The sequence below is a fragment of the Pyxicephalus adspersus genome, chromosome 1 (genome assembly GCF_032062135.1).
Source record: "Pyxicephalus adspersus chromosome 1, UCB_Pads_2.0, whole genome shotgun sequence".
NCBI lineage: Eukaryota > Metazoa > Chordata > Amphibia > Anura > Pyxicephalidae > Pyxicephalus > Pyxicephalus adspersus.
Window position 1 is genome coordinate 26310219 of NC_092858.1, and position 19286 is coordinate 26329504.

At 35.8% G+C, this 19286-nt stretch overlaps 1 protein-coding gene across 1 annotated transcript in view; it reads right to left on the minus strand.

Moving 5' to 3' along the window:
• The window catches only part of LOC140329381 (cilia- and flagella-associated protein 337-like), a 69432-nt gene that overhangs the window by 40574 nt on the left and 9572 nt on the right, over positions 1-19286 (minus strand). Inside the window, exons 4-13 of the mRNA XM_072413360.1 lie at positions 18374-18457; positions 16993-17058; positions 11477-11707; positions 10188-10270; positions 7839-7931; positions 4692-4737; positions 4558-4604; positions 3324-3444; positions 2515-2584; positions 290-533 (exon numbers count right to left, since the gene is read on the minus strand). Of these exons, the coding sequence (XP_072269461.1) occupies positions 290-533; positions 2515-2584; positions 3324-3444; positions 4558-4604; positions 4692-4737; positions 7839-7931; positions 10188-10270; positions 11477-11707; positions 16993-17058; positions 18374-18457 (1085 nt within the window). The remainder of the gene's footprint in view (positions 1-289; positions 534-2514; positions 2585-3323; positions 3445-4557; positions 4605-4691; positions 4738-7838; positions 7932-10187; positions 10271-11476; positions 11708-16992; positions 17059-18373; positions 18458-19286) is intronic.

Consider the following 19286-nt stretch of genomic DNA (forward strand, 5'->3'; position numbering starts at 1 on the left):
TGGGACAATGCGGGACTCGATCCAGGAAACCCCTGGAGGGATCGACAGAGGTTAACGTGAGCAAGTTTTTTTTTCCCCAAGTTTACTTCAGCTTCAAACTTGCCATCTATGTTAAAATTTGTTTTGAACCTCTTTGCCCTAACAATTCATTTTTGCTAGGTTTTCCACACACTTTGATAATATTTTCAATATTTTTTACTTTTATGTAAATAAGTATATTGTTGCAAATCTTTGAATAAAAATGGAAACAATAAGCATGGCTTTCATTTTACAAGTTATATGTTCTTACGCAGGCACATAGAGGTTCCACATTCTGATAATGCGATCCATTCCCCCTGTGATCACAAGACTGTTCTTCTTACAGAATGCAAATGTCTTCACCCCTTTATACACCCGGAAGACTGTCTGGTCTCCTGCTGCTCTCTTCTGTGGTGGTCCAGATGTCAGCGGAGCTCGTCGTCCTTTTACATCTCTCAAGTGATCTTTGATGTCCTTCATCTGCTGTTCAACATTTGTAGTTCCTATGGTACAACCTTGAAGCACAATTGAACTTTTAAATTAGCTTTTGCGAAAGAATAAAAAAAGGCAAAATATATTTTTCAATAACTGAACATTTGTTTTTGTCCCTACAGATCTGGATGTGCTAAATCCCATGCTGGATCCTTCACTATTAGGATTTCTGTAATTTTTAGATAATAGGCATAATACACTAAACCAAAACAAATTTATGTGTATCTGAAGTATATTTATCCCTTAAGGACAGGAATTTATTTCCCTGCTCTGTAAGCAATTTTGCATTACAGGCCTACTTGAAAAATGGGATATTGTTTATATAAAACCTGTTATTTACTTTTGTTTACTTGCATAACATGCATTGGAAACTGCCGGTATCTGGCCCCAGGGGGACAGCTGCACTTCTGCAGTACCATGGCTATCATGCCACTAGTACCATCGAATGATGGCAGTCATCAGATCAACCTGTTAGTCTCAACTTAAATAGGTATTTTCAATGACAGAAATAAAATAAGTCAATGTTGAAATCTCTGATTACAACATTTTCCTACTTTCCTGACAATAGGAGAAAAAATATAGTCAAGAACTGGTTACCTTCATTTATTTATTGATTGATTATTTTTATTTCATTTATTGATTTATTTTTTATTTTCTTGATTTTCAAGGGAATTTACAAATATGGGGGAACGTAAGGGAGTTATAAACATAACATCCAAAGAACAGTCCAATAGTTGAACATTTACAACGTTTGATAATACAATAGAAAATGCTGCTAATGAGACCAAAACTTTTCTAGTTTGTACAGACGAGTGAAAATAGAGTAGAGTAGACTATATTATGCATTTATTCCATACCAGTGATCGCAAACCTTTTGGGAACTACAGACCACTAAATGCACAGACTCTGGGCCGCGCATGCGTGGGAAGCCTTGTGTCACTCAAAGGGGAAAAAACTTTCCCCAGAGTGACGTCATGATGTCAGAACCCGCCCCACTCTCTCATCACAGGTTTGAGGGTGGGTTGTGTCCACCACCCTGAGCCTACAATCTGTACAGAAGTTTGGTCCATGGCTATGGCCGATGAGTCACCAGTGGGTTCAGGTTAAGTACCCCTCTGGGGGGGGGGGGGGGGGGGGGGTGAACTGGCCAGAGCCGCAGATCACCGGTTGCCAACCACTGTTCTATACAATAGAGAGTATTGGTTTATCTCGAAAAAGTTCCCTGGTTACCTTTATAATAACTTTATGTCTGCACCAACAATAGCAGTGACAGCACTGAATAGGGCTAGGAACAAAAGTTGACATGGGATATAAAATATCACTTACTCCAGGTACTGGGTATATTTTTTAAACAGAATTGTTTAAAACCCAATTGAACTTTAAATTAGCTATATCAATTTCAATTGATTATTTATATTTTTTCCCCTAACAGATTTATTTGTCTTTCAATTGAATTGTACAGGTTATAGGTCACATTAAAGGTGGGAAAAGATTTAAAATGATTACTGAGGTCTCATTTTTTTACATCACAAAAACCTGGCATTTTTATATCCACTGAATATTAAGTAAGTTGACCGCTACTGCAGTAGCTGCTTTAAATTCTTTATCGAATAGAAAACTTTGACTTCAGCAGACTTTTAGCAAGCTCTGGACAAACATACTGAATGCTTAGTAAACATCTAAATCACATGCTAAATGATATGCTGTGCACACTAAAGTTCAGCTGAGAGGTTAAGCTGAAAGTATGGAGAATGCCGTAATTAGCTATTTTGGAAGCTGGCGCCTATTCAACCTATTGACATTTACCCAGAAATGAAATCATTTTTGGGTGGTTGTTTGAGTCCACTTTCAATTCACTGATGAACAATGAATTCTAACCTACCTGGCAAAATTATTCCAAAACAATTATAGGTTTCAAAAAGCCTAAATGATATATTATTTTCAAATTTCAATTCAAAACTTCACAGAATCGTATAACATACAAAAAAATGAATACAATATTACCTATAACTAAAGCAGTAGATTCGTCATTTGAAGAAGAAATTACAGCTTTAATGGAATCAAAGTACTTCATCTGGAAAGCAAAAGGCATGTATTTAAGAATCATTACTGTGTCAAAGTAGTAACCTCACCTGCTCCTGAACAATAGAGAGAGCTCTTAAAAAAAACAATACATGTAATACAAATAAAATAGATATTTGAGACATGCATTTTGAGATAATTATTATGTGTTTAATTGCTATATGATCGATTCAAAAACACCCCCCCATGGAAACAAAGGGCATTGATATATCAAAGCATTACTAATAATTGAAAAGCTCAATTTCCAAAGCTATTGATTTCTGATTTTCCAACCTATTCAGCCTATTCTTATACTTGACTGTTGATTGTGGGTGGGGGCAAAATCAGTTTCTTGGCACTGACAGCAATCCATAGGGGCATTAAGTCACCCTAGCTTGCATAGCTGAATAGGGTTCATGTTGCTTTCACTGATTCAGCTAAATTGTGTCGTGCTATATACATTTTTCCTGTTCATGGAGGATATTGATTTCTCCCTGCAAATTAAAGCTTAAGAGCCCCAAATCCCCAAAGTATTTTATGTATGGGGAGCGCGTTGAAGGAAAGTGGGAAAAAAAAGTCTTTATAATAGAGAAATAGTCTAAAAGTTTGCAGTTAAGTTTTTGAAAATTGTCTTTTTAAAGAGCCAATGATGATGTTGAATCTAATGATATTTGCACATAGAATTTAGTAGTGTATAGGATATATAATCGTCCTTTGGCATTGTACACAGTGATATGATATGGTGTTCTCACCTGTGTAACCCAGTCATCATGTACTTTCCAGCGAATGTAAGTTACGTGAGGCGAAAGAACAACATTGTCTATAACAATGGTTGGGATAATGTTATCTGTTTTGGGCATCTTCTTCCATGTCCTGAAAATAAATATTTATTTTGTTAAAATGCTGGAATTATTTTATATTTAGCACACAGTCATGGTGGTATGAAATTAGCTATATACATGAATTCAACTAATTATTTTGTTAAAGAAGAGTTCTTGGTTATTTGTTTTAAAATGAATAGTTGCTGTAATGCAATTTATTAACATTTTATCTGTTTTCTTGCAGTGGGAATTTACGAACCCTGCAAACCTGGTTCTCTCTCTTTCAGAAACTTTTCTTGATTAGACTTTGTACGTTGACTTGCTGAGGTGGAAGATATAAACACAGATCCTAATAATTTTGTACATGTTATTTATGTGGACCTCATGAATGGTAGGTGAGGTGATTTTCTGACATTGTGCTGTGCTAATTTTATGTTGCCAACAAATAGACAAAGAAGGCTCTTCAAACTTCTCACAAGCCTAGAAAAGCTGAGCATATAATAATATTATTAATAATACTTAGAAAGGTTAATTACAGTGAAAACCAAATGCCTAAACAATCTGTAGATCCAAAGATTAGGATAAACCACGTTGAGCTTTAATGTAACCATTGGCCATGCTAACTAATAAAAAAGTTTCAGAGGAGGGGGCCAGACATAACTTTTCCAGGAAAACGTTTGAGAATAATTTTAGCTGCTTGTAACTAAATAATTTTGACAAACCTATTTGCACTAAAACCTAACCTATAATCTTATTGATTTCTTTCTTTATCATTTTTTTGTTTTCATTATTTTTTTTTGTATGCATTTAATTAAAGTAATAAAGTTAATTTCAATAGAAATTCCTCAATTAACCAGTCCTACAGATGCCATAACCTCCAGCAGAGAAAAATAAAAAAATAACAGCAAAAACAAAAAATGTCAGATAAACAGAAATGATAACATGTACTTCTATAATTGGCATGAAAATTATAAATAATATTATTAATAGTAATATTATTATTATTATTAATATTATTAATAATAATAATAAAATTATTATTAAAAATAAAGAAAATATTAGAAAAACATGATGATTAGAAAAACAGACTAATTCGAATTTAGTGTTGATAAGACATAAAAATATATTCTCATTTTTTTATTGTAAAGTTATTTGTTTGTCGTACCTTAAAGTTTCTCCTACAGATGTAAAGAGTAAAATATTCACACATCCCTATAAAGAAAATAAATACAAGTGTTTATGTAAATGTAAGTGTGTTAAAACACTTTGAAGGACGTTAATGGTTTTGCATTATTTTACCTTGTCATCACCATATAAAATCATGCACTCATCAGCGTCCGTTGCACTAGAAAGAAATTGAATACAGCTTAGAAACAGCTTTGACACCAGGCACTGCATATAATATTATATTATCACTAGTATCCTCACTGATTAGCCCCTGCCAGTGGTCTCTACATCTTTATGCTCCTGCTGTCAATAGGGAGAGATGACACATTGAGACTAATAGGGAAATTTTGTATAGCTTAATTTTACCAGTGGGCTACCAAGTATTTTTTTAGGGGGCTATTCATAGTAGTGCCTTCTGGAAATGGAGGCATTAGTGTAAATGTTACTGTAATGCACATACCTGGATGGTATGGGTATCATTGTCAATAGCACCCCAAACACATTACCCATCACTCATGCATTGCAGCACACCACAAAATATGGTAACACAAACACAGATCACATCAAATTGTTTTTTGTCTATTTTGGTGCATTGGCAGCCCATGCATTTGAATTAACTGCCCTAGCAAGACACGTTAACACATATGCTAACACAACACACCAAGACAGACAGGACTGACCTTTAGAAATAGACCTTTAGACCTCCTGCATTATCCTCTACTCATTCACAATTTTAGGTAAAGCTTATCATTAGATAGCAAATGTCAATGTTGTCATTTTTACTTAATGGTGAAATTGAAGGTAGCAATTTTTTTAAGTTTAGAAAATTACTTTTGGAGTATAGCATATAGCACCTGTCCTGTGCAGAAATAATGACTTCTATATTTGACTTTTATCCCTTTTTGACTCATACGGCTTTTATCAAAGAATAATGCCTCTATTGTGTAGTGAGATTACAGCCTTTCTGAGTCATAACTGTACAATCGACTCTGACGTGGTTGTCAATGTATCAAAAATAATGTTCTAAACATGATACAAAACAAAACTATTCACAGAAGAGATTTCTAATACAGCAATTATGTCAACTAATCCTGTTTACAAAGGTAAACTTTGAACATACAGATGAAAAGCCTTTTCATAACTGACTATTATATACAAACAATATGTAAAAAAAGGTAACTGTGTCTGAACTAATGCTGGAAATATTGAGAAATTAGGAGCTGGGTTTGTTTAAGTCACATATAAATATTTGGGTATTTAAATGTGTTCTATTCTAAAGAATTAATACAAAACTGAAACTCAAGAAACTGAAATTAAAGATATGCAAAAGACTGGCTGCACAATTTCAACATGTCAACATGTCAGATATACCAAGGTTCACCAAGTAACAATACTGCTTTAATCCTGTAATTGATTTTTGTGCATTTAGGTGTACCCTGGGTTTGAAAAGCTTACTACACATAGTAAAATACATGATTTATATAAGGAAAACTCTACCCCACTGTATACCAGTCCACTTCAAGAGAATGGCCACCAAAGTTCCAGGTCAGGTAGCAATGGGATCTATGTGTATACAGTACACTCAGAATACATGTGATGCATAAGCACATAATATTGATGAGAATATTATCAAAGGTTGCATATACTAGATGTATACATTTGTTCAGTGTTGTTGAAGTGTTAATATATATCCCATATTGGGGCATTGTTAGACCTTGGAACTTATGGCATATGCCTTGGGTTTAATTCTGAATTTCTGGGTCCCCTTTACAGTGGTGTCTGCTGTTAATGCTGGACTATGGAAAAAAAATATCCTATATACAAGAAGCATATGAATTCTTACTTAAATGTTGGTGTGTTATGCATATTTGTTCCATATCCATGCAATAATCCAGCATGAAACATTGCCCCTGCATTGGAGCATTCTGTTATATGACTGGTCACCACTGCTCTCTCTTCTTGTACAGAGTACAAGTATATCTGGCCCCTGTTGGGTCATTTTCTGCAAGCATCTTGTAGTTGGATCTGTTGGGTTCCTCCCATATCTCTGCTTAGGCTATGATAATGTCATCAATATTTGCACACAGTCATAAAAGAGTGTACATAAGAACTTAATAAGAACAAAATTAATGTATATCCTTTTTGGGCTTAAAAAAAGTTTAGAGAGTTTTTGTGCCTGGATTTCAACCTCAAGGATTTTCAAGATATAACCCTGTGTAAAAGCAGTACTTCCAATGACTCCTGTAGGGGCAGCAGTAAAATCATTGACCAGTTAGGTATTTGACATGGCACCAATGTTACCAAAGGGCTAGCATCATTGGCTCTGATCTAAGGAAGTGCAGTAGGCAATGGCAAAAAAAGTTGAGACAGCAAAGCAAAAATTTAGTAAGAAAGGTAAAATTAGATATGGACTTGATATCACTCATTTATATGTGTACATCTGTGAATCCATTTGTGTCTGGAGAGAAACACAGAGGCCCAGACACTGGTTTACTGAAGGCTAACAAAAGAAACCGAACAGTTTTTCTTTCAGATTCAATCCAGGAAAAATTATCAGATCAGGAGTTTGTCATCCTATGTCTAGATATACCTAAATAATTCTAAAGATAAAACTAATAGGTGGTCTAATTTTTAAACCACACAACTGTTAAATTTAATAAATATACTCAGTTAAAAATGTGTACTTGGTATTAGGAGACCAAATAAGTTATGTCCCAAAATAGAACAACAATAAAATTGTTTCTTCACAGTCTCCAGGGCCACAACTTACAGAATGGTGGGGAGCAGGGAGCTAGAATATCCGCTTTATATATGCCTGGGGACCAGTTTTGTCTAAAACTTTCCCTGCCTAGGATGCTGTAGAAGAAAAACAAAAATAAAGAGAAGCAGTGACCACTTTTATAGGAGAAGCTCCTGTACTGATACAAGGGTTTTTGATGGGTTACTGAAGAAATCTCTGGGGCTATAGAAGCACTTAAGACAACATTGCAGATTTCAGATGTTACAGATGCATTGAATAATACAAAGATAAAAAAAAGCATGTAATATTCAAGAACAACTTGCTCCTCTGCTGCCAGAGAACTTGCCTACAACAGTAAGCCCCACCCATGCAGATCCTGCTTCATCACACTGCATAATCATTGTACACTGAAGCAAGCAACATATGTGAGAGGTGCTAAAAACAATAAAGATCTTTAATTTATTCCTAATGTAAAAAAACTTTCATAAAAAGTAGTTTTCATAGGTAAACTGATTTTTAAAAATAAAGCATATTCTTACCAGTAATCTAATTTCAATGGCATAGTTTCAAGTCTAGTGATTTGGCAGTATGGTTCCAGATTGGACAGTTCATACAGTTGGATCTCCCGATCTCTGCACACAAAAATAGATGAAAATTAAATAACTGATTAGCAGTTTGCACAATTATTTCCACCGTTTCAAAACCATAAACATCTCTTTTTAGATAAATATTGTTTTCAAAATGAATGACTACATAGGAAAGAAACAGTGACTGACAGTGACAAAAGGTTAAAGGTAAATATAAGAAGGGGCCATCAATCCCTAGAGAAACTGTTCACAAGGGATGCTGATTACAATGTCTGATATACAGAATAATAAAGGAAGAATATTTACATCTATATAAGATAAAGTACATTAAAATATAAAAAACAATAAAAACAACTTTAGCAAATTATATGTTCTCACTGACAATTCATGATTCTCTCACTTTTTTATTAAACATATGGGCATGTTTGCTATTGACAGGAGCTGACTGATTTTACATCACAACATCCAGTTGCCAGTACTCTATGTATGTGTATATAAACCCTAACAAATTCTGTTTGGTCTGCTTTATTTATTCTCAATGGTAAAAGAAATTAGACAAAAATGTGTCATCATAATTTACCACTGGATTGCAACCATTCATCATTGTAAAATAGTGGGACCTGCTTGTTATATCTTAGTAGTGCACCCTGTTTACTTTGTAATGTGGCCAAAGGTTGGCGGTTAGCTATCTGTCATGGGTGGCCTACATGAAGCAGCACCCAGGTACACAGTGCAGTCACTTCATACATGCAACATGTGCTCAGGGCCCATGATGTAGGCGTGTATATGCATGCTACCTATGTGAGGGTGTATTTGGGTCATTTGTCTGCATGAACAAGGACACCAACCACCACTTGGCAATGACCACCATGTCATTCTGATGATGAAACAAAAGTGTTTATTTCTATTGCATATTTAACAAGAATTAGAGGCTTCTGATATGTTTTTCAAATCTTTTTACCCACCTTTTCTTATCTTGCAATTTGTTATCCCAGTTTACTGGACTCATTGGGCCTGATTTATTAAAGCACTCCAAGGCTGCAGAGGATACACTTTCATCAGCAAACCTTGAATGATTCTGGGCCAGAATTTAAAGCATTTGCTAGCAAATAGCAAATGACTTTGAAAAAAATCCATTCCAGGTTTGCTGAATCATCCAGCCTTGGAGAGCTTTAAAACATCAGGTCCATTGGAGCTAAGAGAAGGGTCTAAAGATCCAAAATAGCTTGGCAACTGATTTTTATAATTGGTTTGTTGCACTTGGTGATGGACATTTTCACCTTTGTGCTATTAGAATACTATAATATTACATTTTTTTACCCCTGACAAAACCACAAATGCAGTAAAACATCCTAAGGTTTTTTTTTTGTTTTTTCTGCCTGGAAATATGACACTTTTTAAATTTGTATTTAGTTCTCCAGGTCCTGTTCTTGGGGTCAGCCTGTTGACACAGCCTGTTGACACAGCCTGTTTTAGGGACATTGAACTCTCTCATTTCTGTTTATTATATTAGACATCAAGGAGCAAGAAATCCATCAAATTTCTGGTTCAGCTGTAATTCAGACCTACAATGTAGGTATAATGAAGGATTCAGTCATCATCCCGTTTCTCTTTAGTACAGGAGACATAAACAAAACATTAAAGCCATACTTTTGATGGCAGATTACTGCAAAGGGTTTCTTTTTCCATTTGGTTCTAAACAAAAGCCTGCCTTTAAAAGAAAAAATTGTATTTTATTTAGAAATAAGTAACTTTCCTTTTTTTCCAAGCAAATGTAAAAAGAAAACTCTCCAGAAGTTTTAAGTGTAATTATGACTGTTAAGTCAAAATTTAATAGAAGGTTTTAATGACCCGATAAGAGTCGGGGGAAAAAACCTCTAAACAGATTTTCTATGAGAACAATGTATCCACAAAAAAATAATTGGATAATTATTCTCAGTGCAATTCTGGACTAAAATTCATGAATTTTTAAATCCTATTGCATTGAAATTTGTGTATGGGTAGCTTTGAAGCCAAGGCACACTTTGTTCACCATTCTCAAGAACACTATTAACATATGAAGCTATACTCCAGGAAAAAAAGCAAAATACTAATTTAAAATAACAATTGGGATGGAGTAAGTGGTAATACCTCCCCACCTGCAGCGTGTTAAATGGCCAATAAAGACGCAGCTGCACACTGATAAATTCCTAATTCTGCTCATTGTATGTAAGTATACATACGGTACCAGAGATTATTTTTTTTTAACATGTACCTGGAGTTTAGCTTAAACACACACAGGAAACACAGATAAATACATACCCTGTTGCCAGGACTAATTTATTATACTGCACCATGATAGTGAAGTCTGTCACCCACTTAGCCATCTTTTTCACACTTTTCTCCTGAAATATAAAGTGGAGCAGTATGACCGTACTGTAATAGAAGGAAAACAGCAGTTCTATTTTAAGATTTGTGTATATCCGACCGTGTCACTGCTTTGCAAAGTAAAAATACTTTCTTCTGGTATACCATTTTTAGCATTTGAATCAAGCAGAAGCAGCAAGGGACACAGATCTCCCTAAAAAGTGTAAAGGCTAGAACACCTCCTCTAATTTCCAACTGACAAAACAAATTAATCTAAAAAAAAATCTGAAGCAGACAACCAATCATAAAATACATTTTGGGTTCTAATTAGTTGTGGATAGATCTAAATTGTTTGAATCCATTTATCAGCTTGATTGCTATTAAAATTTGTTCTGTTGAACATTGGGCCTGGTTGATCTCCAATGTATCTGAATGGCAAAAGAGAATATGCTCTAGTCAGGGCAAGCTCAGAAGTCTCGTTTGTGTCGTTTTTACAGGAAGGGAGTTACAACAAGGGCAGAACCTGTACTATTAAAATGTTACAGCTGTTGGGAGTACAGTTCATGGGGAGGATACATTTTGGCCTTCTCTCTTTGAGTGATAGAGGACCTTGTTCTACCATTGGCTTATTTTCCAGTTTAGATACAAGAGCTGGATTGTAACCAGTCACAGATTTATGATGGCACTAATGACACGTGTAGTTGTATATCAAAATTATAGAATCTTAATATTGGTCCTGGATGGTTTTCCTGTGCAAATTTGACAGATCTGTTAAAGGAATAGTCCTTTATAGTGCGTGTGTGTGAAAAAAATAAAATTAATTCTTGAGCGTGCAGGCACGTGGTTCCCATCTAAATTTTCTTTCAATGGGCCTGATTTATTAAAGCTCCCCAAGGCTGGAGAGGATACACCTTCATCAGTGAAGCTGGGTGAATTAGCAAAATTGGAACGGATCTGGTCCAGGATTCAAAACATTTGCTAGCAAATAGCAAATTACTTTGAAGAAATCCATTCCAGGTTTGCTGAATCACCCAGCTTCACTGATTTAAGTGTATCCTCTCCAGTCTTGGAGAGCTTTACGCAGGCCTTAGTGCTCTAGTGCTCCCTAGTGTTGTATTGCAAATTTTTTTGTATCTCAAAAACTTTTTTTTAATAAAAACAGCCTTAACCATAACATGAAGTCTGATTGACAACTTGCATGATGTTTCAAGAATTTTTACCAAAATTAGGCCAATAGAACTTACAAAAATAGGCTTATCACGTTTCAGCTTGAGTTGTGGAGACCAAAAGTAGATATGACCGTCTTCTCTGACCATTATCAAGGTGTTGTCCTGCATAGGGAAAACGCGCAGGATTGGATCCCCATGGAAAGTTTCTTGTATAGTGGCTGGCAATTGAAAACATATCTTTCTACGTCTCAGATAAGATTCCTCGAGTTCTGAGTAATCCAACTGCAGGTAAGTGCAGAATTGTTCCTGAAATACAGTGTTGGTGGTTAGCATAACTTCCTTGTAACAATTAGATCTTGTGATCAGAACCTGCAGTATCATATGTGTACAGAGTTTACAATTCAGTACTTGTCTATGTCTGTGGTAGGACATGCAGCAGGGAATACTGTCAATTGGAATTATGTACTTGTAAAGCACTACATATGCATATAAATATGGAAAATAATAATAATACAAGAATAAAAAATAACATTTATTATTATCATTATTTTATTTCCTCTACCATGAAACCACAACCCTGGAATTGTACCCAGAAATAATTTGTATGTTGGGTGACCCAACCCACAGGAAAAGTAAGGTGAACCCCCACATTTTATACCTTTTACTGACTGAGTGACTAGTGATTATTAAACAGGCTTATTTTCAATTGTCAAATTCTGCTCAAAATTCTTTGACCCAAACCTAATTGGGTTGTTATTCAGTTCTGGCCACTTTTAGGGCCAATATACAAGCTTGTCAAATTAAAGACATGGCAATCTTGGCTCCTAGGGAGTGCACCAACCAAAGAAAAAAAATACCAATAAGAATGTTTTTGTGGCTTTGGTAGCAACATTGAAAATAAACAAATACTTTACAAAACATGCTTGAGGGATGCCTTAAAGTTGTAAGTGTTATAGAACAGCACATTTTCACCAACATACTCAGTGACAGCGTAATTTGGCAGTGCATATTTAGCAGTGAGATGCTTGCTTTAATGGTTACAGGTCTCAGGGGACTAAATATATAGTAATATGGACCTTTAAATAGCAATAATTTCACAATACACAGGCAGAAAATGGCAACCCTGACAATACATGGACCCAAATGGGCAACTGTATACAACACGTAAGAAACAGAAATCAGCATAACACAGCTAACCGTAAAAATATGATGATAAAAAAATGTAGAAACATGAAAATATGCAGGCAATTGTGTCTATATGGAGGCAGCAAACATGCAATTACAAGTCTAAGGGGGCAACAAACCATCAATTTTGATAATATGCAACCAACAAATTGGCAGTTGTTATAATATGCAAACAACAAATGGGAAACTTTGACAATATAAGACCTTAAGTGTCTCTTCTCTCCTCCTGCGCAAAAAATCCTCCCTCATTTCCCAAACTACCCGATTGCCAAGGGGAGCTCCAACAACTGTTCATCACATGTAAAGTGGAACAAAAATCCATAAATACTTTCCTCTGCTCTAGCAATGTGACATCTGCAAGCCAGCGTTAACAGTAATCTTAAACCGAACTCCTGGTACCACCAGGGCTTTGTTCCATCGAGCAATGCTTCAGACTGTACGTGGTACCACAGTGTAATGGTGTACAGTGTGAGGCTTGCACTAAAGGGGGATGACCTCATGGATGAAGACCAGTGGGGCTTCTGCTATGGTTTCATGGGACTGGACTAGTGAAGAAGATGGAGTTTGATGGCTGCTTGCAGTGGTAGGAGAGGTAAGTACAGCTAAATTCAGACTTGAAGTTTTTGCAAATGGTTTTAGGTGGCTATCCCCACTAAACACAATAATATGAGCTCAGCCAGGAGCACAGACAGGAGCTCTATGTTCAGCCAACCAGCAAGGAGCCAGCTCTATAAAGTGGGCTTCCAGATTTAATTAATCCCCCGCCAGTAGACACCCACAACACTGGGTCATGTTGTGGGGATGAGGCCTTCTCCCCCAATAATGGACCTTTCCTCTGCTAGGGGCAGGCCAGGGTCTGATTTCACCACAAGGAAGGAGCTACACATTTTTTGCCCTGTTCCTCTCTCTGGTAAGCCAAATTCCCAAAGACCCTATATGGTTAGAAGAATGGGGGAATACAAATGTTTCCTGCCCCATTTCTTATTCACAAAGATCCCACACTAACGCATGTACCAAGTGTTTTTGTTTAAAATATGTGGATAGTGGGCAGCTGTGATTTTTACCCTTAGTTTTAATTAAGCCATAGGCAAGCTTTACTTTGAAAGCTTAATCACATAGAAAAAAACAGGCTTTTAAAAGTTGCAATAGGCAATTTTTACCTGAAGTTCTGCTTTAAGTATCAAGTTAGGTTTATCTTTTAACTTGTAGGTTATAACTTGCTGGAAAGAAAGCATTTTCCAGTGGCACCTTATAACACATACTGCAGTTCGCACATAATAATATGTCTGTTTAATTTGGAGCAATGGGAACATTTGGGCTGTAATCACCTCTTTGCTAGGAGATGTGACAGAAAGATGGAAAAGATAGTTACCTCTCCTGCTGATTTTCATTGATCTAAGAGAGGTTTATAAGAACTCCAGCACTGCAGAAACTGGCAAATAGATTCTTCCGCTAAATATTCATGTGAGCTAAGCAGTGGCATGCTTTTCTCAAGGGAAAAACATGTCTCCCGCCACCTCCAGAAATATCCAATTTGCCAGTATCATTTTTACCTTAATGAACCCCTACATCGGTTCATTAGGGTAGTTTCTGCACAGAACTCCATTGTCTGATCCTTGCAGGACTACTATATATTGATTATCTACTGTTTGTGCGTATCTGTAGTCTAGCACTTTCACAATATGCCCTTGCACTCAGTCCTGACGTTTGGTCTTACTACAGTAAGGCACTTGCTTTGGCACCAAATACAATATATATATAAATATATATATATATATATATAATATATATAAAAAGTTTTATTGTTAATTGTAATCCTAGAGCTCTAGTTATTCACTTTGCCTAGGCTAAGGTCATCAGTATGCTGCAGGAAGTATTTCTTCAGGCTTCCCTTTCCCTGTAATCTGTCTGCAGCATTGTAAGATAAAAGCTGCAACAGGAATTGTACACTATACAAAATAAAATCTTTATTTAGATCTACAATCACTTTAAAGTACAATGGCCTGCCAATTTTAGACATTTTGTAAACACTGCCAAGAACTGCACAGGCACCAGGATTGCATAACTGTAAAATCCAGGATCTAGATGCTGATCTTGGATAATACCTAAACAAAGATGTCTCTGCCCTACAGAGTAAAGCAAATAAAGAAAATGCCAGTAGTTAAACAGCTGTAAGAGTTAGAGTTTCACAATAATAATATAAATATATAAATATGTGTATACATTTCAGTTTGAACTACTGAGGTCCGTAAACAATGGAAGAAACTGTAAAACATGTAAAAAATACCCTAATGCTCCACATGCTGGATGTGTAATATTAAAGATAAGACCTGACAAGGGCAGAAAATATTTTGAGTCCTGACTATAAGAAATATGTATATATAAAACACTAGATATGTCCCTCCAATACTCCTTCTACTGCAGGGAAATGTAACAAGCGAGGTCAAGGTTAGCAGATTGAAGAAACATGCATAAATGGTTGCATTATATAACGTGAAGTTGAGCTCTCATTAGTGACTAGAAAACCCGTATTTTTCATTGTCTGCTGAGTTTTCACAAATGTCTAAAATCAATAAAAATGAGTGGGAGATTTAGCTATTGCTTTCCATCGTTCTGTCACATCTCTCAGCAAAGATGTGATTATAGCCAAAGTGTTCACATTGCTCCAAATTAAACAGATCATTATGTGTGAACGGCAAAAGGCATTACAAGACTGCTACTGGAATGATTTTTCTTTGGAAAGATACAATCCTTGCTAAAAGAGATACTTGTCTTGTTAAATAAACACGTAAAAGTGAAGGGGCTTCACATATGATCACAGAATTTCTGGAAGAGGATACAATAAAGGGCTATTTCAATTCCTAAAATGAGGTCAAAACGCTAATAGAAAGTGTTTTTCCTTTTCTCTGTAAAAATGTTTCTTTGTAATGGTGTTCAGCTTAAAGAAGAATTTAAAATCTTTTAATATAAAAAGTTTTCAAGAGCAGTCAAAGTAAGTAATAAAAATCTGAGATAATTGAACATTTTAGTTTTATTAGCTGACTAGTTGGAGGGTGTACTGCGGGATATTTGTATTGCATTGTAGATTACCATGTGAATGTAGGTGTTCTCTTTTAGCGATATTTGATTGGCCCTGCTGACTGCCATTGCTCATTTGTTAAATTTATTGCAGACACAAAACCGAGCACAACTGCCATGATCAATTTCTCAGGAGCTGCTGTGCCTCTATGGAGGAGTAAGGTTTGTTATGTTAAGTAAATTTGCTCTAAAGGTAAACCTGATTTATTAAAGCTCTGCAAAACCGGAGAGGATAGACTATCATGGATAAACCAGTGTGATCCAGCAAACCTGGAATGGTTTAATTTTAAATCATTTACTGCTATTTGACAAATGCTTTCAATTCTGGACCAGATTCTTTCCAGGTTTGCTGGATCATTGAGGTTTTCCCATAATAGTCTATCTTATTCAGGCACTATGTGTATGGGTAATATGGGCAGCACAGTTGGCACAGTGGATAGCTATCTAGCCAGAACACATTATCTGCAAGGAGTTTGTATGTTCTCTCAGTATGGGTTTTCATCCCAGATCCCCAAAATAACGCAATTAGGTTAATTGGCTTCCCCTCGAAATTGTCCTGTGTTAATGACATTTGACTATGGTAGGGACATTAGATTTGTAAGCCCCTTTGGGGGACAGTTAGTGATATGACTTTGTAAAGCACTGTATAATATGTTGGTTAAATAAATTAACTTTCCAGTTAGTGTACACTGGAGAATATTTGTATAATGTTTGTATATGCCTTGGCAATGAAACTCTCCCTTTTTTTGCTAGTTTTAAACTTATCTGATTTGATCTGGGACAATAGATCTAATCATTCCCAAATTTGTTTTCCAAAATTTAAAAAACTTTTGCCTATATATACATTTAAACGTTTATAGATGGTCCCTTAAATATCAACAGCCAATATTTACTTTTTGAGTTGAGGTGTACTTTAGGATCTGTAACAGCTCTAGGTTATAAAGCATTATGAAGAGGGACTGTGGGACAGATGGGACCCCCCTCAGCTGTGCCAACTGCATTGCATGTAGACCGGGGAAATAGTTACAAACTTTTATGAAGGACACGTGGCAGAACAATGTTCCCTGCAGAGCCTAAAGAATGCAGCAGATAATACTGTGTTGGACACACCTTTTACTGTTGCATATTACATACTTTTGGCTGATGTGCTCTGTGCTATGGACTGTATGGGACATACCCCTGACCAATACACTCTGTATGTTGGGTTGTACATGACATTATCCTAGGTGTGGAGGGGTTAACTATTTCATCCTGTCTATTATCCTAGAAACTAACATAATCCTAGTTGGACAATTCTTCTCAAGTAAAGAAATGCATGCATTACTTACCCATTGAATTTTCCCAGTTGCAGTGAAGTCTATTTTCATAAACAGCTTTTCAATCTGCTCATCGCTCTGCAATAAAAGCCATTTACAATATAAGAGGCTTTAAAGAAGGAAGAATGACTCCCCCCAAAACTTTTTCATTATTTTTGCACTTCCTTTAACAGACCAAGCTGTCCAGCAAAAATGGCAGTTAGAAGCATAAGGAGAAAATATATAAAACGGATTACAATGGTAGGCATTTACTCCTTTTTTACCAAAATGTAAAAGTGTTAGCTGGGCTTTGATTTCTTTATCTGTTGTTAAAAGCCCAGAACAATAATGTATTGCTGTCATATAGTCAGTCATCATAATAAAAATGGAAATGTATATTTAACCCCTATGCTGCCAGAGGCGGACCATGGCTCTCACACACTTGGCTCTCTTGCCACCCGACACGCTCCACTGAACACTGCTCATATCATCATCACTTTCTTAACAGTCTGTTGATAAGAGCAGTGTGTGGGGGATGTTGAAGAGAGGTGTGAAAACGGTGGCTGACTGTCCAAACCCTGACTTCAGCACTTAGCAGATAAAAAGTAAGTATAAAAGAGTCAAATTCATTGCTCTTGATGAAGCTTGACTGCATTAAAATAACAAATTAGGTTGGTTCAGTTGAGCTTTAAATTATTTTTAAAAAAGACATAAACAAATTGACAAACAGAAGCATAGTGCATCTATACAGGATAGTCTTGGACAGACCAGTCTGCATTGGCAAGGTGACCATTTAAAGTTCCTCCAAGGCTATCCTGTCTCAATCCTGCTGTGGAATTTAACTGCAGAACAAACAACGTGGTCACCAGCTAAAGAACGTGTTTTGGTTGGTCTTTAAAGAGACTCTGTCAGCTTGCTCAGGCCAGTTAGGTGACCATGCCGCTTTAAAGTCCTTCCAAGACTATCCTGTACACTGGATTGCAATGATGTGCGCTGCTTTTTGACTGCAGAACAAACCTGGTAAAGGAAACAGAAAATACTGTACGTTACAGTTAGAGAAAAACAAATACTGCTGTGTTAATGGTGGAGAGAAATAACAACAAATAGGTATTTTCTTTTTTGTCAATAATCCCACATTAAGTAGCTTTTATGATAAAAAAATATCCACAAAAGAAACAACCACAGTGCACAATATTAAATTTACTGTGATTGTTTCTTTAGTGAAATAGTGTTTAAAGTCCATTAACCTTAATGAAAGCTATACAGTTCAATGCTACATTGTATTTGTAGGACCAAAGGAGTTCCTCAAATGTCCATACAAGATTAGCTAACGTGATATGATGATTTCTCACTGTTGTCTCCTTTTTTTCTTGAGGACACAACAACAAAAATGTTTATTCCTATTACAACTTACAGCTCCTCGCAATCCTGTGCTTTTCTTCACTGCCCATTTAAATTTCTCTAAATCCAGAGACCTATGGCCGCTCTTTTCCAATTCCTGGAACAAATAAATACCGCTTATTGGAGATAAGAGAATTACTTAATATCTGAAAACTTCCCCGATGATCTAATCACTGCACAAATTCTCATCAAAGGAGATTTTATTTTCCAGCCTATACACATAATTACTCACATATTGCCAATATTCTTGTGGATCTTTTCTTTTTATATTTTATAAATATAATGTTATCATGACAAAGTAATTATGATGGCACAATACCAGTAATAAAATTATCACTAAAGGACAAGTGCAATTTAAATATTCTATTTTGACAGTAAGAAATACATTTTAGGCTAAAAATAGCTGCAGACATAGCATGTCCGTCAATCTCAACAGAAAAATAAAGTACATTAAAACAACAGAACCCTAACAGCATAGCTAATGAAGGAGAAGGCACAGAAACTTTATAAAGCATGGTCTTCTTTCTTCAAGCATGGGAAAATGCATAGGATACTCCCTGGAGCAACAATCTATTGTTATTTCTATTTTATACTAAGCAAGCCTTTATGATTTTTTATTTAAAAAAAATGCACATACCTATTTTCAGGTGTAAAAGTTAAAGTGTAGCTTGGAAAATATATTTTCCCATGCCGGGGGGATGGGGGGTCACACTTTACCGTTATATGGTAAGAGTTCCTACAGGTCTCCCGACACCACAAGCCATTTTAAAGACAATACTATTTAAAAGACTATGTATATATCTCAAATGATCAGAGGACAACTTTAAAAGCATATTTTCACTCTTATAGTTTATCTCTTATATATGGACCCCCAGCTACTCATATGATAATAGCATTTTCAAGGGCTTTGCAATTACCTTGTAAAG